This window comes from Tinamus guttatus, unplaced genomic scaffold (genome assembly GCF_059628265.1).
Source record: "Tinamus guttatus ecotype Peru unplaced genomic scaffold, ASM5962826v1 Tinamus_guttatus_pri_ptg000383l, whole genome shotgun sequence".
Taxonomy (NCBI): Eukaryota; Metazoa; Chordata; class Aves; order Tinamiformes; family Tinamidae; genus Tinamus; species Tinamus guttatus.
In genome coordinates this window covers 7,033,182-7,052,446 of record NW_028288917.1, presented here as the reverse complement: position 1 = coordinate 7,052,446, position 19,265 = coordinate 7,033,182, and the positions used below count along the sequence as shown (strand labels likewise).

The following is a 19,265-nucleotide window of genomic DNA, read 5'->3' as shown; positions in this document are numbered from 1 at the left end:
CCTCTCCTAGTTCATGGCATAATGCAAAATAGCAAATAATACCAAAGTGGAAAAGTTGTCCTGAAAAGATATTTCTGTTGGCATTTGGGAACAAGCAGGATGGAATCCTTATCTCAGAAGATTAATAAGGAACAGTCCTGCCCATTAGCAAGATTTTTGACAACATCTGCTAGAGACAAGTATTTAAAAATCAGCAGATCTGGACAGTTTGCACCTAAGGCAGATAAGGAATTCCCAGTTCTGCTGTTGTGCATTTTGAATAAAACTTTTGAGAATCGGGAAAATCCCACAAACACAAACTAGCACTTAATGCTCAATATACAGAAACAGCACAATGACCATGAACCATGAATGGAAAACTGACGAAAAATTTGATAAATACAGAAATAAAGAAAGGGTAAATCATATATTTAGGAAAGGATAAGAAGAAAAAAGTTTATTTCAAAAATGCTTATATTGACAGTACACATGCAAGAATGGGTAATGAACAGGTGTTTAAGCCAATTGTGTTTATCACACAAATAGCAACAATTTTAAAATAAAACCACTTTGTATTGCACATTTTGCAACAGTATCTTTTTGATATTCGCCACAAAGCTTTTACCTTTTGCTATACTATTAACTTCACTGTAACCTCAAGCCCTATAGATTTACCTAATTTTGTTTAGGAGATCAATTCAGTCAATATGGGTAGTGTACACCAGAATAAACATCATCCAGGCTGATTAGAACTAGTGGTTACATGTTAGCTATGGGTCAATAAGAAGGAAAGCCAATGATCCACCTATATAAATGGAATGGGATAGGAACAAAATAAAGGTTTAACACAGGATTTAACTGTGACAAATTCTCTATTGGCTATATATGTATATATATATCACGCAGATTTCACCTTTAAAATTTTTCCAGTTCATTTTCCAGTTCTAGGCAGTTGCTAAATGTGAAATATAAAATGCATAATGCCATGCCTGCACAAATACCCACAGCAATATCTATGTTGCTAACAAAAGCAACAGTAACGAAGGCTGATCAGAACACGTATTACAGACGGTATATGTCTGTATAGCACATAATTACCTCTGAACACTAGGCAAACCACAAAGCTTGCCAGGTAATTTTGACTATTTATTTTTCTAATGTGATATCACTTGAGCAGAGGTCTCCTCTGTTTTGCTTTAGGAATCCCAACTGATATTAGGTAGAAATGGATTACACCACCTGCTTATAAAGCAACTACAGTTAATTTTGCAATATATTGTTAATGATGGTGAGCTAGAAGGCTGCATCTTAATTTCACCTACTTTAAAGACTTGATGTGAAATTAATTAATTAATTAATGACTGCAAATCATGTTGAGATCCTTGGGTGAAATTCTTCTCCCCGGCATGTGATATAATTTGTTACAGATCAGATGAAAAGGGAAAAATAATTGTGCACCTCTCTAAAAGCATCAGCAGACTGTCCTAAAGATGATTGATGTGGTTAATAAGTAGTTATGTGCAGCTTTTCAAAAGAAAAATCAATTTTAAAATTTTATGCTCATTATCATATGGAGAAAGATGCTTGAAATAGTAGAGAAGTAATTAAAAAATGCTCAACTCCCCAACAAAGCAAACAGAAATGAAGCAGATGATAAGAAATTCTAGAATTCGTGTAGACCCCAGTGGAATGGATAATGAATTGGAGATAAATAAGGTACTAAAAAAATTTAATTCTTGAATCAAGTGCAGTAATTAATAAAGAGGATGAATAAAGGAATTAGAATTAAATTTCCTCCTAGCTAAAGGAGTTATAATTTTAGTACTACTATTTTTTCAATATTTTATTTTAAATATATTTTAAATTGTGAAACCTTCTAAGAGTTTTTTAAAGGAAATATGATCATTCTTGTCCAAAAGTGATTTTACAGAGAGGGAGAAACAAAAGAAAAGACTAAAAACAAGATTTGTTTTGTTTTGTTTTGTTTAATCAAAAAAAGAAAAACATTTCTTACACTGACAGGTTTTTGCTGATCTGATCTTTTGGTGTCAATGATGTGAGCTGAATTTTGACTTACCATCTTTGTCAGACCACAGCATAAGAGTGATCTTGATGACACCTATTTTCTGTACATACCACTAGCCTGATCTTTCACTGATCTACACTCAGCTCCTCAGCAAGGCCACAGCAGAAATATTATTTCATTATTTCCAATTTGAGACTACAATTATGAAAATCATTGGAAAGATAATTTGGTCTTCATGATAAAGCCAGATTGGATAATCACTGTGTTTCATCTTTGATATCTATTAGTCTACTCATTTAAATGTAGATGTTTATTTTTAGTGTTTAAAAGTGCATTCACTGTATTCACAGTCCTTCCTTAAATCAAAGTCCTACGCCATTTCCTGGACAAAGCTAGGGAAGAAGAGAGGTACAGCCAAATGTTGGGACAGAGTTCTGGGATTCAGCCTCTCCTGTTCAGCCAACAGCTGGCATTGGGATTTCATACTAATGGTTTGCTCTCATTTTTCTTATTCTCACAGGAGTAATATAGAACATTCAATCATGAATAAATAAAATTAATAAAACCATTATTAAAATAAATGAGTTCTTGGTGTGCAAGTAGGAGAACCCTTCCTACTCTGTTGAGCTAGCACCCAACATGTTAAGTAAATGAGGTTTTATTAATGTATAAAAAAGAAACATGCTATCTCAAGTCTTCCATCATACAACTGTATATGAGATCATTCCCCCTTCTATAAAATATTCCTCCTGACATGCATTATATGTGTGTTACACTCCCTCACTTGCACAATGGTAACTAGAGATTCATAATCCTGAAGCTTGCTGAACACGAGAAAAAAAAAATATAAACTTCCATCAGGGCAAAGGAGTGACGGAGACTCCTTTTACTTGTTTTGCCATCAACAAGAGAACCGATCTCCAAATTCTAAGGACTTAAGGCAGAAACACCACTGAGCATGCTATGCATGGACTTACATTAACCCATTTTGCTGGAAAATTTCCACTTGAAAATGCACTAAATATGCTAATACCATGGAATGGTATTTTACTTGTGTTGCTTGAAATGAAGATGGAGGTGAGAACCTGTGATACCTCTGTGGTGGAGAGGTGAAAACTGTAATCCAAGAACATTTTGGAAAATAACTGCCTTTTGATGCAGTAACTTTCAGTTATACACTTGTTCTTCTCAGATTTTAGGAAAATCTCCTCTTGAGTAACTGGCCCATTCCAAATTCATGGCAATAGAAGTCTCCATACTAGACTGTTATGCATTCTCTATACGCATACCTTCCTAAAAATATGCGCTCTATAGTTCAGTGTGGAGCTGCACTATATGAAATATATGAAATATGAAAAATCTAGTATTAGCCTATTTCAAATTAAAAAAAAAATCAAAACATTTCCTATTAGTGAATTTTAACCATTTCACCATTTTGTATTGGTGAAAAGTGTGGACTCGTTATTTTTTGCACTGGTGCAAGAATAGAATTGCTTTTATCCTCTTTGTTTTGCTCAGTTAAAAAGACATATAGCTTTGGGTGTTCTTTAGAGTCTTTCCTTCGAAATTGTCTCTGGCACATCTGCTAGAGTGCCTGAGGTATAGTTGTTAGGAAAGAATTCCATAAAAAATACAATATATGTTATCTTAATTGACCCGGAAACAGTTTTTGCAATGAACAAGCTGTCAAGTATGCAGCAGTGAGACTTTCATGGATAACTGAGAATTCACTAGTAGGCGGGCTAAATCAGAAACAGCATTCTGAACTAACAAGAAAATTATTTTCTTGTTTCAGCTGCATGGAAAGAGTATAATAAAAAATAAAGAGTGAAAAATGAACAGACCACATAGGACACTATGCTCCATATACCATGTAGATATGGTTGAAGTATTTCTGCTTGAGCAGGCTACAGCAAACTCACCAACAATCTCTTGGACAAGAACAAACAGAAATGGTTGAGGCTAAATATAAAGTTTTTAACTGATAGAAGCACTTAAGAAGGTGGATTCTCCTTTAAGAGTTTGATACTGGATTCACTGTCCCTAGTTCATGAGTATTTCAGAATACTTATTCATCTTCACAAATCACTCTGAGACTTGGAAATCTAATATTCAGATTTTATAGAGGAGAACTCTAAGCACTTAGTTTTTGTGGGATTAAAGAATATAAACAACTTTGAGAAACTAAGGCAAAGTCACTTGCAGAGATAAATAGGAAGTCTGTGGACTACGAGAAATTCATATGCAAATCTTCCAAGTCCTAGACCAATGCTTTGAATCACAGGACTTTTGTATTCTGCAACAAAAAAAGGATACAAGATTAACATTTCCATTTTTTTTTAAGGATGGAAAAGGTTGTTGAATCCATACAAATGCATGGAACTAAAAAAATGTGAATTGCTTTTTAAAAAACTTTAGGTAGTTCTAGAGGTTATTAGCATAGAAATATATTTTCTTAATGGATTGCTGTTATGTATGGCCCTTCAAATCACTCATAGTATAACTAAAAGAATGAAAGCTTATTGAAGTCTGTTTTTAGATTCCTACTTTACTTCTTGGCTATAAAAGGTTAAGAAACTTTACCAGAAAAATATGCAGATCTCTAAACTCTACTTAAAATGACTTGCAATAACAGTTAAACACATATACAGAGCTTTTCATATGTAAATCGCAAGCCATTTCATAAATGTGGGAATAACATTATTACATCTATTTTTATCTGGGAAACTGAGCACATATAAGGGTGTGTGTGCCTGTCACACCTCTGTTCTGTGCAGAGGCGTCTGAGTCAGCCCATCGCTAACTAGTTTAGTTACAGGAAGCAGGACTGGAAGCGCTCTAGTCATGCAAACGCGAAGCTCTGGCCAGGTGAAGACACCCTGCTGCTCGTGAAGCTCTTCACTGCAGTTCACTGTGCCACAATAACACATAGAGGCGAGTGGTCTGTGTCCACAGGGAGGCTTGGCACCCCAAAGCCTTCAGATCTATGCTGAGAGAGGAGATGCTCACGTAGGCGCAGTCTCTGCCTGGCACATGGACTCCTTTGAGCAAATTACGTAAAACTGAGAAAAGCAGAATCATCAAGAAGAGAAAAGAATCTAATTCACAAGTAATTATGACTTGGGCACACAGAAGTACTGACTCTAAGACTTGCATACAAATGTTCAAGGTTAAATTTATTCTTAGCATCAGCTCTTGGAAGATGCAATAGTTTAAGGCTTGTGTTATGCAGGAGGTCAGATTTCATTACCTAATGGCCCCTTCTGGCATCAAAATCTGTGAATTAGGTTTATCAAACTCGGCTGATTTTGCAGTCTGAAAATGACTAGAAAGATTAATAGGGAGGGCCCTGCAATCTGATACCAAGCTTTGAGATTTTTAAAGAAAGAACTATTGACTGCAGGCTCATGTTTATTCAACTGTGTTCCAAAATAGCTTCCAATAGAGTCAATTATTAATTACAAATGAAAATAAAAGCAATGATAGATCAGTGGAAAGCACTTATAAGTACAATACAAACAGCAACATACAAACCAGAAGTAAATAAGAACGATTTTAACCTTATTTAAAAAATCACAGGCAATAAAATAAGAGATTCACAATTTGCCTTACAGGGCGAACAGTGACTTCATGATCAGCCCAAAACTAAAGCTTTCTCAGTGAGATTTTGATGGGAATGAATTTTCAACGCTGAGAGTCTTTGCTGAATATGTTTTCGAAAACTCATTCTCTTCAAAATCCCAGGAACGGTTGCTTGAAAACAGAAAGAAAGAGAGAGAGAAAGAAAGAGAGAGAGAGAAAGAGAGAGAGAGAGAGAAAGAAAGAGAGAGAAAGAAAGGAGAGAGAGAGAGAGAAAGAAAGGAGGGAAGGAGGGAAGGAGGGAAGGAGGGAAGGAGGGAAGGAGGGAAGGAAGGAAGGAAGGAAGGAAGGAAGGAAGGAAGGAAGGAAGGAAGGAAGGAAGGAAGGAAGGAAGGAAGGAAGGAAGGAAGGAAGGAAGGAAGGAAGGAAGGAAGGAAGGAAGGAAGGAAGGAAGGAAAACTAAACTGTACTTTGAATTCTGAAATACTATAGAACATGCGTCTACCTGAAAAAATAAAACACTTGGAATTTTTTTGTTATAATTTTTAACAAATTTGAGAAAAGAAAGAGAAACACAGTATAGATTATTAATATTAAAATTCTTCCTGAACAACCTGTTGACCTTCAAGATCCAGCCACGACTTTGAAATGAACTAAACATGTCCTAAGTGTCCTAAGCGAAATGCCATGCTCATTTTTCATAATACATAAAAACAGTTAAATATGTTAGTAATAACCATGAAAGAATTTTCTCATATATCATATTCAGTGTTCTGCATTTCAGCCCATGTGCTGCAATATTTATTTTGGTTGCTGCTGATATAGAAAGATTTTCAATTAAATTCCAAACCATGTATATATGTGCTCATACTTATAAATATCATATAAAGTGTTTACACACATCATTTGAATATTATTTAATGTTTCTTTTTTCCCTTTTCCACTATTTTCCCTACTGGGAAGTAGTCATAGCGACACAATTAACTAAGCAGTTTGATTTATTACTGTTATGGACTAAAATTCCATCCAGAGCCACAGATAAAGAAATTAAAGACAAAACCGAAGAGATCAGAGTCGACTACTTGCACTGCAATTGCTGTAAATATAATTTATTAGTAATAACTATTCAAAAGGTAAATCTATCATGATATGAAAATGTAATTCTTTTTACTGTAGTTCAGTACTACAGAATTTAAAGACTCTCATTAACAAAAATTATTATACTCGATTCTTTTTAATTCATATATCACAATACTTTATATTTCTGAAATTCTCCATACTAGAGAAACAACTCAAAACTTCATAACAGTGATTTCTTCTGTAATTTCAAAATTACAGGATAATATTTACCATAATAGTCTATAATAACTCTAGGAATAGGCATCACTAAAAAGTTTTTGTATATTTTTGTATATTTTTTTACTGCAGCATGTTCTCTTTTCCCTAAATTTTAAGGTCAAGAGTGGTCAAAAAGTCTGCAAAAAAACAGATCTACTGAGCAAAGATAAATTATTTGGAAAACAAGATCCATTTCTTTTTGCCTCCTACTTTGAACTTCACAGATTCCCCTATGTGAAAATAAGGACTAAGTTTCCTTTTCATTTATAAAACTAGAACCTCTTAAAATTTTACAAATACAGTTATGTTAGGAACTAGAAATTAACTTATTAAATGGAAAGACTTTTTTTAAAAAAAACTTTGTATCTCAGGAGGGACTATATTTTATAATTAAACATAGCAAGTTACCTTCTCAGTATGAACACATGTCCCACCACAGAATATGATAGACCATGAAATTCTGATCCTCAAATATTTTGAAACACCAGTAACAAAATTTAAAACTAAGTATGCCTTTGTTTAATGCCTATACTCGAGCATTTCTCGAGTATTCTTTTTTTTTAATTTATGAATATCCAACATTAAAAAGAATCATGAAGTATTTTGAGTTATTCTATCAAAATAGCTAGATTTCCAGTGTTCACATCTTACTTTTTCTTCTTTCATTGTTTTTTGCTTGCGTGCCAGCAAGCATGAAAAAGCATATGTCACTGTTTCTCATAGAAATTTTGCAATCTTTTCAAAAGTCGCAGAGTACAGATTGGGAAACTTCTCTGTGGAGTTGTCCTTGCAATATATGTAAGAGAAGCAAGCCTGCATAATGTGGCAGAAGATGATCAAGCCTCTATTGCAAGCAGAATTTTATGTTGAGAAAAAATTGAAAATAATCTTTTAAACTTCAATTATTGCAAAGTAAAACAAACAGCAAATAAAACATGCCTTTTGGATTCAGAACATACATCTCCTCTAATATTTAATTTACTAGATCTACAGATAAATAGTCAGGAATCTTCCAAGGACAGAGATTTGACTAACTGCTTAGGTGTAGTAGCACTGTTTTGATGTGATATTTCTCACTGGGAAGACGCTGGATGGTGGAAAAACTCAAACAGGCAGTGTGGGCTTGCTGACTTCCACCCTCCAAGGCATGGACGTTTCTTTACTCATATGTGAGGCAGCTTCCATCCCTAATGTCCATCCCTGGAACTGCATTCAAGAAAGATGTGAAAAGCACTGCCAGGAGACAATGTGCGCTCACCTTGGACTGAGGTGCAGGATGAGAGGAAAAGCAACACAGCGGAGAGATGACTGCTTGCTAGGAGAAGGTGGAGAGCAGGGAGGGGAAGGAGAGAGAACTACGAACAGAAATACAAGCTTCCTATCACGCTGCACAGGCTGTCTAGGACAGGAGAAGAGATGCCTCTGCATATTGCAGAACCTAGGAACAAAGTTTCTGTCTTACACCCCTTTCAGACTGGTTCCTACATGACGTAGGACGGAGCACTGCATTTCTCTTGGGCTGTTGACACTGTACATGACACTGTAACTCAAGCATTTCAAAGCCACCAGTTTTGGTCCCTGCGTGCTGGCTCCAGAGTCTTCTGTTCTCACAGGAGGTTTAAGTAGTGTTTAGTCATTGCACTGGCTTCTAATGAGAAGCTTCCCAGCAACTGAAAGGCCTAGAAATGATCTCTGTTCCTCTGACAGGCTTTTTGCTAGATTCCAAGCCTCAGAAATATGCAAGACACACATCTCTCCCATCCTTTTCATGTCCTCAGAAAGCACATCAAGACATGACTTTGCAAGGCTCTGAAGTTTATACAGGAGAGTTTCCTGGGCTCTCGAGAGCACTTTGCAAAGACACACTAAGTCTTTTGAATGTCAAGGGCCGGAATGAAGCCCTTGCTCAAGACAGAATTCCTAGAACAGGAGGTTGTAATGTTATATCTCAGCACTTGAGATCAATGCAGCAACCCCATCATTATATTTAACTTATGCAGAAGAAATCAAATCATCTGATTAGTACAATTTCTGGACTGTTATCATAATTCAATTAGATTAGAATTAGATTAGAATGCATGAACAAAATAAATAATGATGTTACTACAAAAATACAGCATTGCTTAATTTCAGTCAACTACTTAAAAAGTCAGTCTGGTGGTTGTATAGCACCAAGACATGAAATAAAAGGATAGCACATAAATAAGGAATAGAAGAATTGGTCATAATTCCCAATTTCATCTTTCTGCATAGTTTTCTCATTTCTGCTGTATTTCCTTTGAGGAATATAATATAGTTTCTTTGGTACGTACTAAAGTGCCCCTCTGTAGACTCATAAAAATTTATAGTACTGGAAGAGACGGATCCATAGGTGGCTGATATTTTTAGCCCTCACAGAAGACAGGTTGTGGACTTCCATCAAATCGTCAGTGGGTAGACTAATATACTGTCTATTATTAAAAAAAAAGCAGAAACTCTTTGCAGTGACTTTTCAGGCAATTATTGTGTGCCTGTGCAAAGCTACCTTTAGGCACTGCCAAGAAGCTATCAGAGCAGTAGATAGTTTCAGATATTATTATGCTTTATCACGCCGGATGTAGAGCTGGCCGCTTTGACAGGTAGCACCCCCAGGCAACCAGGTTTGCTGGCTGAGGCCGTCACCGCTGCTCTGTGACACCTCTGACCAGGGATACAGTGAATCCTAGGGTGCAGAAGGGCATCTGTCCTTTGGTGGCCACGCTCCTGTTTCGGGATGAAGGCGCAGCAGAGAAGCAGTGGGCACCTGCTCTGCAGCATTCGCTATTTCACCTTCTCCTTATTTTAATGCATTGAGCATGAAATGCTTAGCTGGAAAAGGTGAACGGCCATGCCTTCTGTGGGCTGATGCCTCCCGAATGCACCTGGAGCTGGCAATGCTAAGATAGGACTTTGCCTCGTGCCTTCAAGGATCCTGCAGTGTATTGAGCTGAAGTGCCACCTGCCTGCCTCAGTGTGCCTGAAGCTCCTGGAAACAGCAGGAAAACAAGGCTGAGGTTTCCTAGCTGCCATGTGAGCCGAGGGCACAGCCGTACAGCCACCAGAGCCCGGTGCTGCTGCCCAAGCCTGGCTGATGGTTGTCAAAGCCGGTATCCCAGCGGTCTTTTCATGCGACATACAACCTTTCTGCAACCTTGCTGCAGAAAACCTAAATAAAAGATGCAGCAGAAAGGTTTCCAGAGGCAGCAGTGGACCCCCGGGTGCAGAGGTCATCGGCCATTCTGGTTTTGATGATTCTGGTCAGTTCTCTCACATCTTAGATCTTCAGAGCAGTGAGTGCAAGCGCTGCCAGCACAGAGACAGCAGAGGTTAAGATAATCTGCCCTTACTTACAGTGCCAGAATACCTTGGGTATATCTTGAAGATACACCCTCTTTATCTGAAGATAAGGAAGGATTTTATGCTTTCACAAATATTTTTGAAAAGTAAGCACAGCAAAGCTGTAGGCATGCACTAATGCAAACATTTGTGCAGAAACACAGATGTTTCACAGTAGTTAGTTTTTATAACTATAAAATTAAATGCATGAGTAAGTTCATATATCAACTAAAGCCACAGAAACAAGAAAACACATACTTGAAACCTAGCCTCTGCTTTCTGGGAGTACCGCTTGCTATTGGATATTGCTCTCAAGCTTTTGGTTTATAGATGCATTTCTTTTGAACTGGTGATATGGATTAATTTAATGTCCTTGTGGCTCAGGATTCTCATATGTAAAATTGGAAACATTATGGTCATGTTCTTTGATAGCTATGGATAAAGGAGAGTACATATACTCTGAATCTACTGTTTATGCTGTAGTAATGGTGTTTGGTAGCTGGCACGACTCAGGAAGACTAAGATGTGAGTAAACTGTGTGTCATACAGACACATAGCAAAACATAGTGAGGTTTACAGCCTACGAAAACAACTGCATGGGATGTTGGAAAGCATCTTAAACAAAGGTAAAGAAAGAACAGATGGCTAGTTTGGTTGCTCCCACCTTTATATTTATGGTTAGATAACATTAGTGCAAATTCAACTGGTTTACTGATCAGTGGACTCTATGACTGAAAAATCATTAACATCAATGCTTAAGCAAGCGATAGCCAAGTCTTGAAGTTATTTATTTTGAATGGCTCTACTGACATGAGTCACTTTATGGAAGTCAGCAGAACCTACTATATTGTAGCAAGTTCAATTCTATCAATATCATGGTGTTGTTTTGACAAGCAGCATGTCCTTCCCCTCTAAGGTAAATAGATTTGGGTGAGATTTTTAAGCGCAAAGCCCTCTGATGTCCCAACTGAAAGCATGCTGAGAACATTTTTGAAAATATTTACTTTAACTTTTATTGTACAGAACAGCACCTCTTTACTAGTAAATGATTATAGACATGCTTTACTTTAATAGCTGCCTAAAAGGCAAATTCTGATCGCACTGGAATCAATGGCAAAGTCGGCACTTCTTTCAAAGAGGGAAATTCTGAAGTGTACTTTGACTCCTATATCACCTGCCCTGAGTACTTACAGTATGCTTGGGAAAATGACAGAGCTTCAAGCAAATCATTCTGAAATAATTTTAAGTTGAAGTAGATACTTGTAGTTGCATCTGATATAATAGAAAACTTAATATAAGTAACTCTAGGGTTTTCAATCCCACTCCTTCCAAACAGAAGAACGGGAGACTTTGAACTGGCAGCTCTCCTTACATTTTTGTGCTTCAAGGCAGGTTTGGTCCACTTTGTTTCCCATATAGTTTCTGTTATATTGCATTATGCAAACACTGTTGCAGTGAGGCAAGATATCTTCTATCAGGCTCTATTCTTTTTAAATTCTATCTATCTTATGCAGTATAATACTCTATTTTCCAAATTCTAATGCATAGCAAATGAAATTAAAATTTAAAATTGCCCCAAATGGGCTCCCATTTTTCAGAGCATCACTGGCTATACTGGAAAGCTATCACAGATCATAAAGCAGTGCTAAAGCTGTAAGAGATCAAAAAAAGTCCTATGGCATTAATAAATGTGAAGTGATTAAGCCTACAGTTCTTCAGGCAAAATTACTCCCTGACTGGAAAAAAAAAAAAAAAAAAAAAAAAAAAAACAGATCTCTTGAGGATAGGAATTCAGAAGAACAAAAATAGCACTTCAACTTTATCAATCTTCTTTTACCAAGCAAGAAAAGGGAGGAAAAAAGAAAAGAACTCAGTGGACTGAGCACCAAAAGAAATATTCTGCCTCGGCAAATAATTTTAAATCAACAGGTTCATATTAAAACTATGTTTTTACTTATAATCATTTCAGCATATTTCATTACAAAGTTTCTATTGAACATAACAAAAGACATTTTCAATGAACTGAAGGTGAAAAAAGCCTAAATGACTTTTTAATAGCACTGTTTTGTTTGACTGACAAAGATTTATGTTAAAGAGAGAAAAACTTTTAATGAGAAAATACTGCTAGAAAGAATACAGATTTGTTTACTTCTTGTATATGTGAACTGGGCAAGTATAATAAAGAAATACACCTTACTACCTGTAAAACCTGGTCTTTAATTTTTTTCCTGTTTTTAAAACTATCATAGATATGGACTATCTTGATAACACATTTGCCCAGTTTTGACATGAAAATGGCAATTCTTATGCCTTAATTCATGGTATATTTTACTATAAAACACAGCTACCAAATATTGCTGAGAATCTTGCAAAGCTTTGACCTGATGCAAACCCGTGAGTTAAAAAACACACCAAGACTTTACATAATTTTCTCAAAGATTCCCACTCCCCCTTCTAGCCCTAGCTTCTATCTGCTTTTCAGTTTTAGATCCCAACAACCTAATAGGAAAAAAGAATAAAATAAACAGGACAAAATTTGAATGTGGAGTGTGGAACGTCTGTTGTATAAGAAATTTGCTTAAGTCCAAAGAATATCTGACCAAGTCCTGCCAAATTAGAAGGGAGTCAAACATTTGCTGTCAGTCACATGTTTTCACATCCTTTCCTCTTACCAAAACTCTCATATAAGTAAGTCACAAATTTTAGCAATATTAAAATGATTTCATACTGCCACTTAAACAACCATTTCCCCATACTTTTATTTTAAGTATATCTTTGTAATTAAATCACTGAACCTTGCTCCTCTGAATTCCAAATGGTCACATAAAAGAACAAAAGTACTTGTGAATTTGCCCCATTAATGCCTGTTTTCTTTGGGTACTGTATACATTTATCATCATGACTGCTCTGTCACTTCTGGGGAAAGCAGTCGAAGGAGACAGGCGAGTGAAATAGTGCAAGGACTCAAAAGGCAAATCCAAGCAGATAAAATACCTGAAATAATTACTTGCTGTGAGAGACATTGAGTTAGACATTAACAAACAAGACAAATGCCCTCGACCCATGCATGACACATGCCCGATGTGATTAGAAAAGCTGGGACAGGACCTCACTGTCTCTAATACATCTATCAAAACCTTACAATTATGTTTCACCTGGAAACTACACATGACTGGCATGATGGTTTTTAAATAATAGGAAGCCATTCAATAGCACTAGAAGTGCATGATGAATTCTCCTTTCAATATGCTTAATTCATAGCAGCTGAAGCAAAAAGCACCTGCTGAAATCCTTCCATAGCAGAACATTTTAGCAGACAGAATGCCAACTATGTAGCCTCAACTCACATGCGAGTCATCTCTAGTTGATAATAGAGTCTTTCTAAGTGTTGGTCTCATCTTAAAAAAGGATATCCACTGTTTATCAGGCACTCTACATACAATATATAGAACTTTTGAGTAGGAAGATTGTTTCATCTACCTGTTATCTTTCCCTGAATTCAGCAGATTTCTCTAGCTGAATGTCTATGAGCAATAAACTGTGCCCCTTCCCTCCCCATCTGCTTGGACTGCTGCAATTAATGAGCTAAGACAAGCATTGCCTCAAGCACAGTTCATTATCATTGTTCTGGGCTTCCTTTGAATTGTATTTAAAGTAGTTGGCAAAGCGTATTGTTGAGAGAGTGAAAAAAGATTGCTCAACAATCTTCCACACCCCATATTCTACAAGTTTCTTTCTCTACAGAAACTTCTCTCTTCACATAGGCCTCCGGAAAACCAGATTTTCCTACATGCTAGAATATGGCATTACTAGGTAACGGCCACTGTACTGATGCCCACAGCCAAAGGAGGAGAACAACAGTGAATATTTTTTTTCTGTAACACAAAACATCTCACTTCTCCCTGAAACAACACAAAGCAAACAAAATGATAAATCTAAATACCAGAAAATATTTTTTGCTTATTATATAATCATAAACTGAATTAACTGTGTCTCTTTATTCAACTCCAGTGTTATAGCAGACAGCATAGGAATCATGCTCTCTTTTTGAACACAGTTGTCTCCCACAAGAATCAAAGAAAAGTTCTTTTAAGGCCTACGTCCAACAGGTCCATTAAGATATAATAGCCACCTCTTTAAAGTGCAACTTTTTTTTGTTTTTTTAGGGGTCCAACTTTTGCTCTCTTTCTTCATGTTAAAAAACTTAATCATGTGAGTGCTTCAGTGAAAACAAAAGCCTTTTATGTTTAATTTCTACTTAGACTTCTAAACAGATAAGTTTCCTTTTGAAAGTGTCCAAAACTATCATCGATTTTAGTAATCCAAGCTTAAGAATTCTGGTCTGTTTGAAAGAAATTAAATCAGTGAAAAGTACTGCATATTTGCCATGTAGTGGGTAACTTAATATAATCCATCATAAATCCCCAAAGCACGGCAGGGAAGTCTGAGTGTTTTCTCGCCTGTGCTGGAAAACAGTAATCCTTTGGCTGACTGAACAACAGGTTTCTTTAAAAGACAGGCTTGAATTCTCTGCAGGAAGAGCTGATCCTTATTGGATATCAATCCAAAAGACTCAGAGCTATATGTTCTCTCTAGAACTATGTAGGAATGTCTTGGTGGTGGAGAGGAATGCAGCTAACAAAGCAAGAGAAAAACCCACTGCCAGAAGGGCACTTTGGTGCTCTGCTCTGTCCCTTTCCTATTGCCTCCTGGTGTTGGTGTCACCTGAGCAGGTACTACAAGATATTTCTTGCAGACTCACACAACCCTCCTAGCTGACAGTTTTAAGGCAACTATTGTGAGAAGTCATACAGGGAAAGGACACCTTTACGTTACTTTGCAGGAGAAGAAGGAAGGACCTGACACAGACCAGCAACCATCTCGATACTATTTCCCAGATGAATAATCATCTCAGAAAAAACTGCTAAACACTATCAGTTGTGGTTCAGACAGTGCAGCTGGGATGAGTCAAGCTGTAGAAGCACCTCAAGCTTCAGAGAAGCTGGAAATCTGCCAATGCTTGAAGGTAAAATCCTCAAAAACACACAAGAAGCAAAGCTACTGGCTTGTTCATAAGAGACTGCCCATATTTAAGGTCAGAGAGACCTTGCAGGGTTTCCTTCCCAGGATGGTTATATCAGCATCTAAGAAAGGCTCGTCGCTCCCCAGTTGACACAGTCACGTCAAAAGCCTTCTCGTGTGAATGCAGGTTGTGTTGACACAGGAAGGCAGTTGTCGAGCTGCACCATTGGGAGATGCAGTCTGGCTATACCATCTGCAAACCCACGCTGTTGGCACAGGACCTAAGGCACTCTGACAGCCCTGTGACCACATACCAATCCAGAAGTGCTGCAGCATAGACTGCAACATCATCATCCATGTACGATGCAGTTCCTCTACCCCAGTGAATCTTCAGAAAGGGCATCCAAACATGGATTCCTCTTCAGCAAAATCTCTACTTCTTAAAATGGCTGCCTTGGCTTCTGTGATTTTAATACCACTGACCCTTTTCTGATAGAAAAACTTCATTATTATATTAAATGCATTTATAATGAAGGTGATGTGTACATTTTTTTCCATAGGTTATGCAACTAAGAAATGTAAGTGGTAAGAGTTTCGCCTGACATTTTTTCCCACCCACTGTTTTTACTCTGATGTAGTGGAGCAAACAATTGATTTTTCTCCTTTAGTCAGGAAAAAACACTGTCAGACAGCAACTTGCCTAATGCTGTTTACAACACATTTCCTTAAGGTCAAAATTAACATACATAATAATATTTTTAAGGAGTGATGCATCAAGCGTGAAAGAGGTCAAGAGGGAGTCCACAAATAAGGTCATCTTACATATCTCCAGATATTTAAAAGAATCCAAATTTCAACTGACTCAGTCTCATTCATGAATTTTTGGACTAGTTTCTATACTTTGAAGAGCTTCTTCACTGGGTGAATCAGTGGAGAAACTTATATTCCTTGAACTGCCCTTGTGGGATTGTGTGGGTTTCTTTCTCTGCTCTTTAGGTAACCTAGGGAAAACAGCCTCTGAACTCAGGTACTCTCATTTGGTGGACTCCTGTATATTAGTTTGGAGCTTAAAGATAGCTGGTATCTCCTGCCTCCAAAACTCTGCCTCCAAAACTCTGTGTATTCATTCACAGAAGTTTGCTAAAATTCCCATAGAGCTCCCATAGAGCTGTGCACTTTGCTGAAGAACTTGTTTATTCTTCACTTTTTTTTTCCCGTGTCTAATTTTTTTTCCGTTTCCTTTGACAATCCTCCTATGACCACATGCTTGCACTACTACATAACAAAGAACCCTGTTTAATATAACTATATATTTATGAGTAGCTTAGGATAAGTAAGTAAATTAGCCTGTTTACAGCATGTTTGCCTGCCTGTGTGTTGTTTTACCTTACTTTACCTTACCTATAGATCCTTTAAACTTTTCTGTGCATGTCACCAGAATTTGCAGACAGAATTGCTATTTCCTGGAGCAACCAGACCACATCACCGTATGCTTGTTGTTCTTGTGGTTGTACAGATCAACTAAACAAACCTTTGAACTGTCACATCATAGCTCATTTGGACAGTGACACATAGGTAACATTTTCTTATTTAACATGGAAGTGCTATAGCATATTCAAGAACTCTTTTTTTTTCCCCAGAAGAAGTAATTTTATCTAACTTTTCTACATATTAACATCTAAGTATAACATAACTTTTCTACATATTTAGAAAATACATGCGTCCTAAAAGGGTGTTTGATGAGACAGCACCCTGTGTGTGGAAGAGGATTTGGAAAGGGCCTGGATTGCGAGCAGACACACAGCTAGACAGCAAACACATGAATTTTGCCTGGAAAGAGTATTTCTTCATGGTACTCCAAGATCTTATAACAAAACTGATCTAGCCATGGCAACACAGATATCTTTGTTAGCTTTTATCCCCACAAGGGTGATATGTTCATAACTCAGGAGTTCCAGATAAAAAAGGATCAGGGAATATGTTGGCCATATCTTATTAGATATAAAACCAGAAGACACCAATTAAATCCCATCTCATTCTGAAAGGGCTAGCAGGGAAAAAGAGTAATTTTCCCCTTCTTGGCTATAAGAGCATACAGTAGATGCCCGGTAGAAACGACACGATAAAGACCTAGTGATATCCCTATTTAAAACTCATTCTCTGGTTTTAAAGCTAGCACCAAGCCACAAGGAGCCTGGGAGGAGGAAGAAAGGATATAGGGAGGAAGATTTTGGAGAAGGTACCGGAAAGACAGAGCAGAGCGTGCCTCTGTCCCTGGAACACTTCTTTTTGTACCGTCACCTATGTTTTTTTCAATAAGGAGAAAGCTTAAAGCACAGATCATTCTCTTTCTTTGGGAGGAAGGCATGACAAGCAAAGACATACCTCCTAGCAATACTCCTGAGACCTTGTAACCTCTGCTTAAGGGCGTAATATAGCTCTGGCTCAGAGAACTGTATACTGATATAATTACTTTTTTCCTAACTTGATTCTACAGTGAAACAGGAATTTTGTATGTGCAACACTGAGTTACCTCAGTATAAGTGTGGTTTGCCTTAGGAAACTCAAAATCTAAGTAAGTTGTCAATTTCCCCTGAGTAGAGATACATTCAGAGAAGTGTCCACTTTTCTCATAAATTAGACACTAGCCAGCAGTGCAGATAAAGTAAGCAATCAAAATTTGCTTCGGTGTCTCTCAAATCTATTTCCACGCTTCTTCTCAGTTCTCTTTAGTGCTTTCCTGCCTATTTTCTGCAAGGTCAGCTGACATGCAAAATCACAAAAACTGAGAATCCCTTAAGGTGCATGATTCCAGTGTACATCAAGACTCTATTTTCTTATAACAACAGGCTAGCATACCAAAGCCATGCATGTATATTTCCACTGACACAGGAGAGAAACCTTAGGGCATATCCTTAAGTTAGACAGAATTATACTACTTGCGGTGTACGCAGCTGAGGTCAAAGAAAAGGTATGCTGGTTGCCTCCAAATTTCTCATGGACTGGTCAGCATTGTAGTAAAATGGTAACATGTTTCATTAAGCCTTTTAATTAATCTCTGATCCCTAGTAAATAAGGTTAATAACATTGTTGCCAATGATAGCAAAGAAACTGAGATGAGCCCAGGAGAACCTTTTAGTTTAACTTGCCAGCAGCCAGATTTTTTTTTTCTTTTTTTCTTTTCTTTTTTCTCCTGCCAGTGGGGGGAAAAATGTCTCTGTAAAACAACAATTTGATTACTATTGTTATTTTTAAAAGTATTTTTCATGTTTACCTTTCTTGCATCTCGTATCATCTTCCGTACAGTCTCCTTTATTGTATATGGCTGTGCTCGGGGTGGATGAAAAAGCAGATCAATGTTTGTGCCACCAGAAATTCCAGGCATCAGATAAGGCCAACCTAAGTCAAGATTTGGAGCTTCCACATCTGATTCAATAGGCCAGTAGGTTCCCGAGGAAGAAGTGTCATCAATGGCATGGTTAGAGGAATAAACTGTGTTTTGGGGAAGTTTATGAACATTGTTCAAAATATAATCAATTTCCTCATCTGCTAGGAACTCTGAGCATCTCTCTTTGGAAAGAAATTCTTTGTACGCTTCTACGCCTCCTTCAATTAAAGCATCAATAGCTATTCGATACCATTCCTTGTAATGAGGTTCAATGTAGTTGTCTGATCTGCATTCATCGTGTAAGGATGAGAGCAAAGATGAAGTTTCCATTTTCACGTATACTTTGTATAAAGTCTTTTAAACTTCCATTCATGAGATGATGAAATGTACCTGTAAGAAGAGAAAAAAAAAGAAAGTGATCAGAATATTTGTAGCAATCTATGAAACACAAATATTATTCCAAGTAGTTTTTCAAGTAATATTACTGTACGTTTTGTTAGCACCATCCAGCTAATTCAAAATGTTTTGAAAATGCTTAGGGACTTATCTTCTCACATGAATATTAAGGAGTTACTTAAA

General features: G+C 37.0%; 1 protein-coding gene across 1 annotated transcript in view; it reads right to left on the bottom strand.

The window, feature by feature from the left end:
* Positions 1 to 19,024, bottom strand: part of SACK1B (scaffolding CK1 anchoring protein B) — a 42,034-nt gene extending 23,010 nt beyond the window's left edge. Inside the window, exon 1 of the mRNA XM_010222407.2 lies at positions 18,573 to 19,024. Within this exon, the coding sequence (XP_010220709.2) occupies positions 18,573 to 19,016 (444 nt within the window). The 5' untranslated portion in view covers positions 19,017 to 19,024. The remainder of the gene's footprint in view (positions 1 to 18,572) is intronic.
* Between the last annotated feature and the right edge of the window lie 241 nt (positions 19,025 to 19,265).